The sequence below is a fragment of the Triturus cristatus genome, chromosome 8 (genome assembly GCF_964204655.1).
Source record: "Triturus cristatus chromosome 8, aTriCri1.1, whole genome shotgun sequence".
Taxonomy (NCBI): domain Eukaryota; kingdom Metazoa; phylum Chordata; class Amphibia; order Caudata; family Salamandridae; genus Triturus; species Triturus cristatus.
Window position 1 is genome coordinate 1,520,112,974 of NC_140591.1, and position 13,409 is coordinate 1,520,126,382.

General features: G+C 43.4%; 1 protein-coding gene across 1 annotated transcript in view; it reads left to right on the plus strand.

Moving 5' to 3' along the window:
• The window catches only part of CHRDL2 (chordin like 2), a 672,596-nt gene that overhangs the window by 542,749 nt on the left and 116,438 nt on the right, over positions 1–13,409 (plus strand). Inside the window, exon 10 of the mRNA XM_085623361.1 lies at positions 2,741–2,833. Within this exon, the coding sequence (XP_085479487.1) occupies positions 2,741–2,833 (93 nt within the window). The remainder of the gene's footprint in view (positions 1–2,740; positions 2,834–13,409) is intronic.

Consider the following 13,409-nt stretch of genomic DNA (forward strand, 5'->3'; position numbering starts at 1 on the left):
GTAAAGTAAGTAACTGTACTTTGAATTGTCAACTCCTGGTTCAGTTCTAGATTCTAGAGGAAGGTTAAAGTTGCTTAGCAGTGTAAAATTAGCATATCTAAGCAAGAGGTGGCTTAATGAATCTCCGAGTGAGTCTGTAAAGGCGGAGCTTTGGCCTGGGGGACGATAAACCAGCGCTCCCGAAAAGGATGTAAAGGCATTTAGGGAGATGCAGAAACCTAAGCTTTCAGCGCCCATGATCGAGTCCAGGTCAAAGCTGGAGCAGTGTAATGAGTCATGTAGGATGATGGCCAGACCACAGCCTCTGCCATTCAGTCTGTCCTTCCTGTAGATTTTGTAGTCAGGTGCAAGCGTGACTGCAACATCGGGGTTGCACCAGTCTTTCAGCCATGATTCAGTAATAAACAGGACGTCAAGTTGCTGGTCTAGGATTAGGTCCCTAACATCCTGACAATGTTTACTAAGTGATCTAGCATTGATTAGGCCTCCTTTAATTTGTGTTTTTTGTACTGTGGTTGGTAGGCCTGTCCTGTTTATAAGTATGAGAATGCCCCCAATGAAATCCGTTCTGCAGCTATAGCAGAACCAGTCCCCCAGAGTTTATCCGGTGCAATCCGGCACTTACAGCGCCCCTTAGGGTTTAAATATTTCAATGCCTCAGGGCTGTAAATAAAATCAGGTTCAATTCGGGCAGTAATTCCTGCCCTTGTCGCCTCCTTGGCGCGGACGGGCGCAGACGGGCTTGCCTTTGGCGCGTCCGCTGCGCGTCCGGCCCAGCATGAAACTAAATAGCTGGCGTGCGCGGGAAGAGCCGAGGTTCCGGTCTCACTACCGGAAGTAAACCTGGCCAAAAATCAGGTCTGCCTGATGGGGGTGTGTCTGCTTCCCTCCACTCAAACGGCAGGATGCCGGCGTTGGACCGGGGAAGAGGAGACAAAACAACGAGATCATCAAAATGTAAGTGCAAAAATGGTTCTGAAGTATTTGGTTGCTGTGATTTCCTAAGAAAATGAATTCAGCAATAATATGCGTGCTAGCTACTTAGACCGATTAAAATGACAGGGTTTGCACAATTAAAAAAGTTCAAACGAATTATTCAATCAGTAAAATTGCACAGTTAAGAATACAGTTAAAGCAAGGTATTTAAACAGTGATTAGAGGTAACACAGCGCAATGCGAGGAGAGGGCTTCTCTCACCTTCCTGCTTCCTGGGGCAGGCGCACTGTGCCGCCGGTGTGTCCAAAAAAGTGACACACCGGCAGTGCAATGGGCTTGTAAATGAGGCCCTTAGTTTACAAAAATCACTTAACTACTCAACTCTGCATAGTTAACTCATTTACCATTCTGGGGATAAGAGCAGCCCAAGAGCAAGGGCAATCAGAGTTCATCTCTAAATTCGGACTCTGCATTTTGCAGCCAATAAAAAAGCAGAATTTAAAGTTTGCGGTCTGTGAACCGTTTTTGGGATGCCTTGGTGATTGTTAGTGATGCAGGATTGTCAATCAATCAATCAGAACATTTGTAAAGCGCATTACTTTCCCATGAGGGTCTCAAGGCGCTTGGGGGGGAAATGCTACTGCTGGAATAGCCAGGTCTTGAGGAGTCTTCTGAACAGGGCCGGACTGGGAACCAAAACCGGCCCTGACAAAGTGCTCGGCCGCCCCCCCGGGGGGTTTGGGGTGCAGCCGAGCTCTTTGCCAGGGCCGGTTTTCAGCCGATTTTGTTACAGGGCCGATTTTGCAGCTATGCTGCAAAAACGGCCCTGTAACAAAAACGTCCCCCAGGGGCCCAAAACCAGCCCCCCACCCGTGCGGTGCACCGGGGGATTGCCCAGTGCCCGCTACGGCCAGTCCGGCCCTGCTTCTGAAGGTTAGCAGGTCCTGGGTCTGCCGTTGGTGGATGGAAAGGGTGTTCCAGGTCTTGGCGGCGAGGTGGGAGAATGAATTGTAAAAATAGAACTGTTTTTTTTTCCCTTTAAATGGGCCGTCCAGTGAAGCGATAAAGCACACCTCCCTTTACCCTTTAAAGGGGCCGTGCAGTAAAAACTTTAAAACGGTTCTCTTCACCCTGTCCTGGGTCACTGACAATCACCATCAATAGGCATTCTAGAATGTTAACTTGTTTAATGAGGTCTGCTTGGGTCATCATTCACTAGATGGCCCATGTAAGACACACAATGAATCAGTATATATTTGTGTGGTAAGATGACGATTTGGCTAATTCAAGATGGCTACTTGTATTACCTGATTGTTCAAATCAGTTTTTTTTCCCCCTAGAATTCTGGAGTATGAAATACAAATGTTGGTTCCAAGTCAGGCGTCCAGATAAAAAAATGGGGTACATGCAAAAGACTTCACATAACCTTTTCATAGGTGGTACACTATATCTGTCTCCAAAGGAGAAATAAAAAATAGCCAGCTGTGAGGGTCTGCAGATCTCGTAGGCATAAGGATGTTGTGGAGTTAAATAATACTTAAAAGAAAAATCCTGTTAAGGGAAAGAAATTGTTTATTTTATCTTTTTTTGTCTTTTTTTGAGGACTGACCACTTCAGGTAACGACTGCGACAAAGTAAGTGAGTGAATAATGGCTGATTGAATCAATGGATATGCACCATACTTTGCTGGCATGCGCATAATAATATGTAAGCATTATCTGTCAGGGCACAACATTGCAGCTGCGTTTCATTTGCCACAGCGGCCGTGTACAGGGCTCCTGACCACACATCTTTCACTTTACAGGAATCTTTCATTTGGTGCAGATCAAGAAGGTCGGGAAACAGGAGTTCAAACAAGAAGCACACAACTTCCGACTCGTCACAAGAACAAGTGAAGGTACATAAACATAAAACTTTACACACTAGACACAGGCGGGGCTCTAGAAGTTGCTTTAATGCCTCCTGTATTAAATGTTGATCTTAAATGTGGATTACTTTCTTCACTAAAATTCCTGAGTTTACAGCAGTTCATTATTTACCACATGATTCTATCGTCTTTAGATTGTCGAAACAAAAAAAACATAATCTGAGCTTTTCTAGTTTGTTGTTGTTTATTATGCAACATATTGGCTTTTTAAATTCACTGTGTTTTGTCGGTTATATGTTTTAAAAGTATTCTACGTTTTGTCGGTTTCAAGTACTATAATATTATTGTCTAACCAGGTTTATTTATTTATCAGGACTCGCTGTATTATGGTCACCCTATAATCATGTCTTCCTAAATAAGGCAGCCATGTGACACAACGTGATGACGTGGAATAGTGGGCACTGTGCTTTGACGTCTAAATGCCTGGCGCACGTCACTGTCACTGTCACCGGGAACATTTTGCCTCTTTCTGATACCAAAGTGATCCATATTCCAATTTTAAAAACACATTTCTATAAAGGAAGCATTTGTTCATTTTTATGTCTTTGCTGACTGTGGTGTGGCTGGATCCGTACAGATTTCGCTGTCAGGGGGCTTTGATACAGTAGTGGAGCACTGAGACAAATATTTTTTATATATTTTTTAAAATGTTACATAAAAATTCACATACATTAATAAACAAGCATGTACATTTTGAAGAACAGTGTTGGGATAAAACAAGCACCAACAGAACCAAACAATTTCATCTTTGAATGTCGATTTCTGAGCTAGGGGCTTTGCCAGTATTTGTTTCCCTGGACAATGGAAAAAACTAAATATGAGAAAATTCCAAAATGGCCATTAGTCCATCATAATGCATGTACCTTTATTGGAGTTCATCTTGGAATGTTTTATATTAAATTAGAAAAGCCATTCCAAGATGGCGACCATTGTGTCACGCAGCCATCTTGGAATGATTTTTCTAATAAAGAAAAAGCTTTGCAAGTTGGCCACCAGTGCATCAGAGGCATGTGTACATCTACACAGTCATCATGTAATGGGTTTGCATATGTTGTAATGCATGAGTGGCCAGTTTGGCATTTTTTCTAAACTTTAGTTTGCTATTTTCATAGGACCAATGACCACTTCGGAACAATATATTTTGAAAAACAACTATGCTTGTGACACACATAGGAAAACAAGCATTGGCATAGCCAATAGGTCTCGCCTTTGGGAGCTTATAAGTGCAACGGTTGATGTTGTTGCACCAAGGATATTGTGCTGCATAACTAAATACTTATAAGGTCCCAAAGGCGAGACCTATTGGCTATGCCAATGCTTGTTATCGCTTGCACGCGTGAACTGTGCCGACCAAGTTTAAAAATGCATTCTAACAAACAGTGAAAGTAACTTGATGGCAAAGAAGGCTGGAGTATGATCAGACAGACTTGCCAAGACGAAGAAGAGCGAAGTACCGAAAGCACCGGGTGTTGTACTGTAGAACTGATGACAGGTCTTCGAGGCGGCGGCTGCTGGCTGTGAACAGGAACACGATACCCCACCTGGTCCCTGTGTACTGGACCTTGACCTTTACAACATGGACAGTACCTAGTAGAAACAGCAGGAGGGAACATTCTATCACAAGTGTCAAGGGGGTGGCGCAAATAAAGCAAAGGAGCTCGACCACCAGCTGCATCATCAACCATTATAAGGTGCATGCCGGGAACCAACAGATGTGGTCTAGCGCTAAAGACGTCCATTGAGACTCCAAGAAGCGTGGTTTCCTTCTGTAAGCAATAGTAAAATACAACCACGTGTTTACGCAACACTAATACAGAGAGGAACTTGTGTACACAAATATTGTTTATATGGAATTAAATGAGCAATGCCTTAGGACTTTTCACTGACACGCCATCAAATGTGTCCAGTGTGAACTAAAGTACAGCATCTGATGCGTGCCACACAACTAAAACGTTTCTATAAAATGTGTACATCTCGGATCTAGAAAAAAAAAGGCCACATTACCACGAACTGTCAAGTTTTATCACACATTGAAAGAAGTTGAACATCCACACACAAGGATCGGCATTAAAGCCACATAATTGGCAGGAAGTTTCTGCAATTTCACACCATCTTATACCGAGCAATAGATAAGTCAGGTATGCATCCGCTCACAGAATAGTCCACCATATAAAATATAAAAGACTCTGGATGACCCTCACGCCTCCAGCATAATCCATTTCTAAACCCTACACAAATCCGCTTCAAGCTTGCCAGCCTCTATCTAATGCAACACATCCCTAAAACAATAGGGAAAAGACACCCAAACGAAACTTCAACTGTGGCTCTGGTCACTGAGGATTCCAAAACAGTTCAGGGGGTGCCCCAATTCTGAAAGCACTTCGAGATCACTCAGGGATGTGGTGTACCAATGCACTTTCCAAAAGATGCACACATTCTTGTGAGTCTGCTGCAGCCTTTTTGAACAATGGATTTAAAAATACCGACAACAATCTGTGTGCTCCGAACTGCAAGAGCGCAGTGTGTTACAGGAAATTAAGAGCAGTGCGAAAAGCGAGGAGGGAGGCAGCGGTGCTGGGGCAGGGCCTCTGGCGGTCTCCAGAGTACAGAAAGCCAGGAGCCTGCAGACGTACCTGATCGGCATGTAGAGTACTCGATGAAGGTGGTGAAGTTATTCATGGAGAGGCAGCAGGTACCGATGGGGTCGCAGTAAGCCTCATCCTCCAGCATGCGCCAGCTGTACAGTGGGGCACAGGCCTGTTGAGATGGACAGAAGGTTAGGCGGGCAACAATGGAATGGGGGAGGGGGAGTGAGTGGGAGCGGAAAGGGCCAGTGATGCAAGAAGCACTGAAGAGGGAGGGATTAGGGAGGAGTGGGCACAGAGTGGGTAAAAAAAAAAATACGCACGGGGAAAGCAGGAGAAAAGACGGGGAACACAATTACAGTGTCGCACACGCTGTAAAAAAAAACTGCCACGGGTTTACAAAGTGGGAGGGTTGAGGGGAGTGCGACCGAGAATCAACGAAGCGTTTCCCTTGCGGGAGCGAGCCAGAGGCACAATGTGTTTGCAAGTTAATTACAAACATATGGTGTCAAAGCTCGCTCCCGCAAGGGAATCGCCAAACGTGCACGTGTTGCCATTGAAAGCAATGCAACGCGTGCACGTTTTTAGGGCGAAAAGTGAATCGATTCCAAAAGGTCTTTTTCCTATGCATCGCATGCGCGCTGCATAGGCGAGACCTAAAAACGAGCTGCCCATTAGCACCAAAGCCACCAAAACAAATTACATTTTTTTAAAATAAGTAAATAAATAAAAGCCTGGTACAAGAAAAAGAGTCACGGAAAACCAGTGAGGGTGGGTAGGTGACAGTTCAGAAGCCTCTAGTACTGGGACATGGTGTGAGGTTGAATAAGCATATGGCACAGGGATGAAGTAAAACTACGTACTAAAATGGAGTTGGAAAGAAAAATGAAAAAAATTGTTACCTCGTGACAGCTGTGAAAGGATACAACTCATCAAATCAAAAAGTTAATATAGAATCTATGCTCCAGAGACGGGACAAAAACAAGAATAGGGAGGAAAGCCATTGAATCAAGTTCAGATTGCCGAGATACACAAGAATGACATCCATTTGTGAGCAAGGGGTAACCCAAAGCCCGTCTATGTATTATATTGTCCCAATAGATAAATTTGTCTGTAAGCAAGACTTAAAAAGAGTGAAATAGATTAAACAAGAGTTGCCAAAGGTAGTAGGTTTGGCTATCAATTATTGAATGAACACATACACAGACAGAAAATAGGATGGGCACATAGACCTGCACAAGGAGCAAGATTCCTGGCAGAAGTCCACACGTCTGCCACACGTACAAGCACATGCGAACATGCAGACAATATGCTTACAGTTCAACAAGCAAACACAAAGACTACTACACGCAGACATGCATACAGAGAAAATGCAGCTTTATGTGCGCACATTCATCATACGCAAGCATTACAACAAACAGAAATCAGCACCCGGTATACAATCATAGGGTCGTCAAACACATGTTTAGTTGGGTCATTTGTAAATTATGGTACACAGACAGAGTGTACAAACACCTCTGCGCCAAAGGTGTTCATGAGAACCTTCCTGGAGGTGAAGTCACTGCTCTTTGTGAACATTTGTACAGCCTTCTGGTCTGTCTGTTTTGAGGTGAGGAAGGGGTGGGGTGCCATGAAGCACCGCTCCCGCTTTTCTTACAGGGTGCCGATATTGCTGCACTACTGGCCCCCTGTAAGAAAAGCGGCTCCCGCGGCCACAAAACCGGACCCCACACCACTCCAGCCCACTGGGGAAATGCCCGGTGCCCGCTACGACCAGTGCTTATGAGCAGGAAAACTACAACCGAAGTTATGTTTACAGAGAAGCCGGCCCGTTCTAAGTGCATCTCAGCAGGTTTTCTCTGCTTCTGATGAGACACTAATGACTGTTATCTTCTAAGTTCTATATCTTATCTAGACTTCAGTGGCACCTTGCAGGTATTTTAAACATTTTCAGGGACAGTTGCAGCACTTGTCAGCAGAGATGCTAAAGTCCCCTCTCCTACACTGTCCCAAACACAGAATGCAGTCCGCAAAGCGGGTGATCAGCAGTGGTATATTTTGTGGAGATGTGCTGTATTGTAGATGATTTCCTTCGGTGCTCTCTGTACCCGAATAATATTTTTCTGTAGGAGTGACTGTACATGCGCGTACACAGTGAGTGTGGCCATGCAAAGTATTTGTAACGAACCACTGAGCTCAAAGTTTGTAAATTTCCAAATCATTTTACAAGCCCTTTAACCTCTATCACTTCTCTAGTCTCACTTTTTTGCTAACGTTTTTGTTGCGAAAATCCACCTTACATTCAGATTTTTCCCAAGAAGAAAATTCAGTTCTATGAATCGGGATTTAAAATTGTCCCTCAGAATAACAAATTGTTTGCACCTTACAGATACTTAAGCACACAAAATGTTGTGTGAATCGAGCATATAAACATTTTTCAAACTCTCGGAGCCTGATGGATACCCTATCTGCCTATTTCAAGTGCATTATATCCTAGTAATATATGGGATTCTATAATCCCTGTATTAAAAACCCATCTCAACTTTCTAATTGGCCGATTCTGATGTACCCAGTTACCTACCTATTATAAAGAAACGGCATGGCCACTCAACTGTGAAAACCTAGTACATGAGTTCTGACGTCACAATGCCTGCAGCTGAGGGGAAAAGCAGGTCATGGAGCATAAATAAAGCAGTTTTTAAAGAAGAAAAACAAAACTGTGCTTTGCTTTCTTCGGTTTTTCTAGCTGTACATTGACAAGCAGAACAGAGATATAAATGGCAGCATGTTGTTTTTTTACACTCCTTAGGTAATTATAGAAAAGTTAGAATCTTTCTGCATGTTTGTACACATTCCGAGTGATTGCTCCTTTTTAAAAAAAATCACTTGTATTAAAATGATTAAACTGATTCTCATATTGTTTTGCATCAAATATCTTACAGCTTTTTGGATTTTTTAAATTTTGAGCTATAGATTCTATTTTTATTCTTCATGTTTGCAAACATGTTCTCTCTTTCATATGAAAGAGCTACGCACGAAGGACTTAAGTGGTTTGTGGGAACGGTGATGGTGTGACTATGTAATAACCTTGGAGTTCCATACCGTTATGGACATATGGTCATGGAACTCCTCGGTGACTTGCAATATCCTTATACTGTACAACAGGGGGGCACTTTATCCCTTATATGTTCTTGTAATAAGGCGAATGGGATGTGTGTCATGTTTGTGGTAAAGTACCCATCCATCAAACTCTATCTCAGGCCCTTCGACTAAAAATGCACCCACCAGCCCAATTAAAGATGTAAATAACAGTGCTAAAACATACTCTACAGTTGTGTTCTGTGTGTTGCCTAGTTCAACATATTTTTTGTGAGTAAAGCAGTAATCAAGGTTTGTGTTGAGTAAATTTCCTCTATAAAGGAGACGTTTTTTATTACTTTAATTAAAACATTGATTTGAGGTGTCACGGTAAGCATCACCCTTGTAAGGAGGTGGAGAGTGGGTTGATGAAGCCTTAGTTAATCCATTAAAATCCTGAATTTCCTTTTCCGGTTCTTCGCAGTGTCCCTTATTAACGGATGAAAAAGCACTAACATTTAAATTCATTTTGAAAAGTGCTCTACATATACTCAGTCACCTAGAGACCTCAGACCTTTGCTGCTGTGCACGTGGACGTTTGTAGCTCCCACTTGTCATCCCTCATTTTCTTACCTTGAGGTCCACTGTAGTGCACTCAATTCTGTTGACAAATCATCTGGGTGTTAACAGTATGTACTACTACTAAAGATGACCAACTTGCTTCAAAGTCTCCTGTATAGAATATCAGTATGGACGTTATTGATTACTGATTGTATCGCTTTCATCGCACTATCACAGGCCTATTCTACAGTCACTAAATCAGAATCATCAATCAGATTTATTCACCTTTTAGTATAAGTATTGGACCTAGCTTTTGGCAGTCTATATTATGTTGTGTATATGATGTACTTGCTCTCTTCATTCCCAGAGAACAGCAAACCGATGCTAGGTAAAATAGCAAATGGTGCCAATTTAATGAACACTTCTGCAGTCATCAGCAACTTTTGCATCTCCTCTGGCCCAGTCCCATGGCCCGTGGACACCCACCATCAATGTCCAGCTCCTTGTCCCTATCCCCCTCATGGGACAGTGGATTTACACAGGACTACAACCTGTTGGGAGACCTATCTCCTCTGATGAGTAAGTTTTACTTGATCTGTTGAAGCCTGTAAAGACTGCACTGAGACAACGAAGAGTCTTTACCTTGAGTTCATTGAACATGAAGTAAGATGATCCAGAGGGCCCAGGGAATAGCCAGCAACTGCTCAGCAGGACAAACACAAACAATCTCAGAACAGGATGACATAGGTGGAGGAACCATGACATTACAAGATTCCAACCACTGTCATATAATATAAAGTACAATAGAAAACACAAGGAAAACATATAATAAATAGTGCAGTAATAATAATAATAAATACACCACACCACAAAGCCTAGTCTTATCCAATAGTAAAACAACTCATCTCCTCTGCACACAACTTCGGAGACTGTGGGACTAATTTAGAGTTTGGGATTTGAGGGGATCCTACAAAAAATGGTAGATGCCCAGTCAGCCAAATTTGTGGTTCATCTGCTCTGTTGAGAGTTGGAGGAAGTGCCAGATTCACCTAGCCCTACTAGTGGAAATGTTTGACCAATGACCCATACACCCAAGAGTCACTCGTATACATTCTGTAATTTAAGGGACAGTCAACCTCTCTCTGGTGTGCATGCATTCGAGTTAAGTTTGTTTTATTTATTGGAGTACAGGATTTCAGAGAGGTGTGCGCAACCACATTAATTTAGTTCCATCCACCCAATGGCCATCAGTCAATGTACATCTGAGCGTCCATCCCATTTAGGGTGGACATCACAGCATACATTGTTTCTCTTCGTGAATGCCAGGGAAATCTTTGTTGTCCCAAGCAAAAGGAAATACCCCCACACAGTGGAAAAAAAAACCTTCCCCAGGGCCATAATAGATGTTTAAAAAAAATATATACTTTGCTTAGTGGACACATTAAAAATAGCACCTGCTCGACAAACCTTTAGTGCCTTCAGCAGAGCTGCTGCAATAGCAGCTCTAGCTCTACTGAAGGCTCTGAGAGCCCTGGTGGGGTTCTCATGATGGGCAGTCGTCTTCCAAACGGGCTAGCCAAAGGGGCCTATCGTTTGCTGACCATGCAAGCCAGTGGGCTTGAACCAAACTCCAAATCATCCCTTTTGAGTCCTGTTTCATTACCCCTGGCCATTAGTTTATGGAACTCTTAACACTTCATTCACAACGAGAGGTGTACCATTTTTAGGTCGAGCATTCGAGACCTATTGTAATTTCTCTTGTGGCTTAAAACTACCCCCCTGCTCTTGATCTGTTTGTTTCAGTGCCCTTTGAAAATCCTTGCTTGCTAGTGGCCAGTCCTGCCTCTTTGTCCCTCCTTTTCTCTTCTGTTACCCCCCACTCAGCAGGGACTAAGTACTGGCTCATTACGCTATGGATCTTCATTTGTTCTTTGGGAGACTATTTTTTTTCTTGGTTTCCTCCTCTGTTACTGTTTGCCTGTGTTCAGCTTTGGTGGCATAGCTGTTTAGCTTTAATTATCGAATTTCTCCCTCCCACCTTCTCATAATGCTACAGTTGGGTCAGTGCTGCCTTCCACGCAGTGCCTCCCGCTCCATATGTTGTATTTTTTAACCTTTTTGCATTTTTCCATGTCAATCGGCAGTTAGGCTTTTGTTTGGTAGGATATGGCTTTGTTTAGGCTTCTTTTTAGGGTTGCGATATTTGCCCCTCCTCACCACCACTGAGGGTAAACAGGAAGTGCAGGAATGCTGGGGGACGTAGTCCCACCCCAGCTGAAGGCAAGTTTATGCCCCAAGGGGCTGTAAGCGCTTTAAGCGTGTTGTTGCAGCATGCCCCCTTTGTGCCCTGTGCCACAGTAACCTTTAAGCGATTTCAATCATTCGGCATCCCCAACCCCCCCACACCCCTGGGGGGGTTGGGGGTGCCGCCGAGCTCTTTGCCAAAGCCGGTTTTTGGCCGATTTTGTTACAGGGCCGATTTTGAAGCTATGCTGCAAAAACGGCCCTGTAACAAAAACGGCCCCCAGGGGCCCAAAACCGGCCCCCACCCGTGCGGCCCACCGGGGGATTGCCCGGTGCCCGCTACTGCCAGTAGGGCCCTGGTTGCTGCGGCATGCCTCCTCCTATCTGCCACCGAGGGCAAACTGGAAGTGCAGAAATGATCAGGGACGTAGTCCCACCCCAGACGAAGGCAAGTTTGTGTCCAGTAATCATTTTGATCTCAGACAACTACAAGGTATACTGTCAGTCGATTTTGTGACTCTCAAATAACATCGGGCCAAACGCAAGAATCAGTCGCAAAAAGATGGGCTGGTGCTGGAGAGGCCCCGTAGTAGCTTGAATACGCTTCTAGGATCCCCGTCTGCAAAACCGTCGCACTGCACTCAGGCGCGCGACTGCTGCAGCTCGAGCTGCTGTGGCCTCGGCTGGGCAGTGCCTGGAGTCTTAGCTCTGGGGTGGGAACCGAGAACTTACACTGAGACGTAAGGAAGCATTGTGGATTTTAAAATTGAGGAGTACAGAATGTGGCTTGAATATTGACCATGAGCTTCATTACTTTCTGGGCAGATAATATTCATATCCTCTCATGAAAATTTTCCCTATGTTTCTTATGTAGACACGTAGTTTCAGTATTTAGGACGAAATGATGACAGTAACAATGTATACTGATGGACGTAATGATCACGATTTGGTTCGATATTAGATGAAGCAAGCTTACTAATCGCTTTCAATCTGTTTCAAAATGTCTATGTCTTAAGGAATGTACAATCGTTCGAATTACAACTCGTTTCATTTTTGAAACATTCACATCTTGTTGTAAGACCTTAACTAATGGAGAGAATGAGGGGGACACAATAGATATTTTAATCGAAACACAACGGCTCAAATAAGAACATTCCACTTTATGTGCGAAACTGATTCGAAAATTCATGCACGGCGCCGGTTCTCTGCACTACGGATACTTATAAGGACATTAAGCATGCTGTCCTTCATATACTGAATATAAATTGGCCATGATACACCTGCATGCACACTGGATTCGGAGATATTGCATTTTGATTGATGACAATTAGAACCTACATTGGGAATAGGAAACAGGGCGTTGAATTAGAGCTCTCTCTTAAATTCCAAAAAAATGGGATTGTTCAGGCTAAATGATTATGAGTCCAATCGAAAGATTTTAATATTTGGGGATCGCATATATCCCGTTTTAAACACTAACGTAGGTACAGTCATTTGGTCCGCTTAACCCGGCTTAGTCTTGTTTCTATTTTTATTGCTATGACGCAAGACGCGTTACGTGACCCGGAAGTATATTGACCGGGGTTCACTCGTTATTTCGGAGAAATCAAGATCCACGGACAGCTGTACTCGGCTCGCCGGACACTTGTAGATGGGATTTGGAATAGACAACACAATACCGACTGAATATTTGGGTAAGATTACACTAATTTGAAAGGTTGTGTTGACAGATAAAGTTTAGAGAATAGAGACCGCGTTTTAATTTGAAAGACTTTATTCACAGATAATGTCAGGGTTTGGAAACCTTGAGTTTCATGTGGCAAATACCGAATCAGGGAAAACTTGACAGAGATTATGAATCCGTACGGGATTGTTTCCTTGGAACCACAATATTAAAATACGCTGAATCTTGTTGAGATCGGGTGACTGTAGTCAACGGTTGAGGATAGATATTTGGGAGTTCACTGGGATATCTTTGGTATATAACTATGACATAACAAGTATTAGATGTTGAGATACATTTGAGTTTATACTCCTAGCAAAGCAGCACTGATCGGCGCATTTACTTTTTTCAGCTC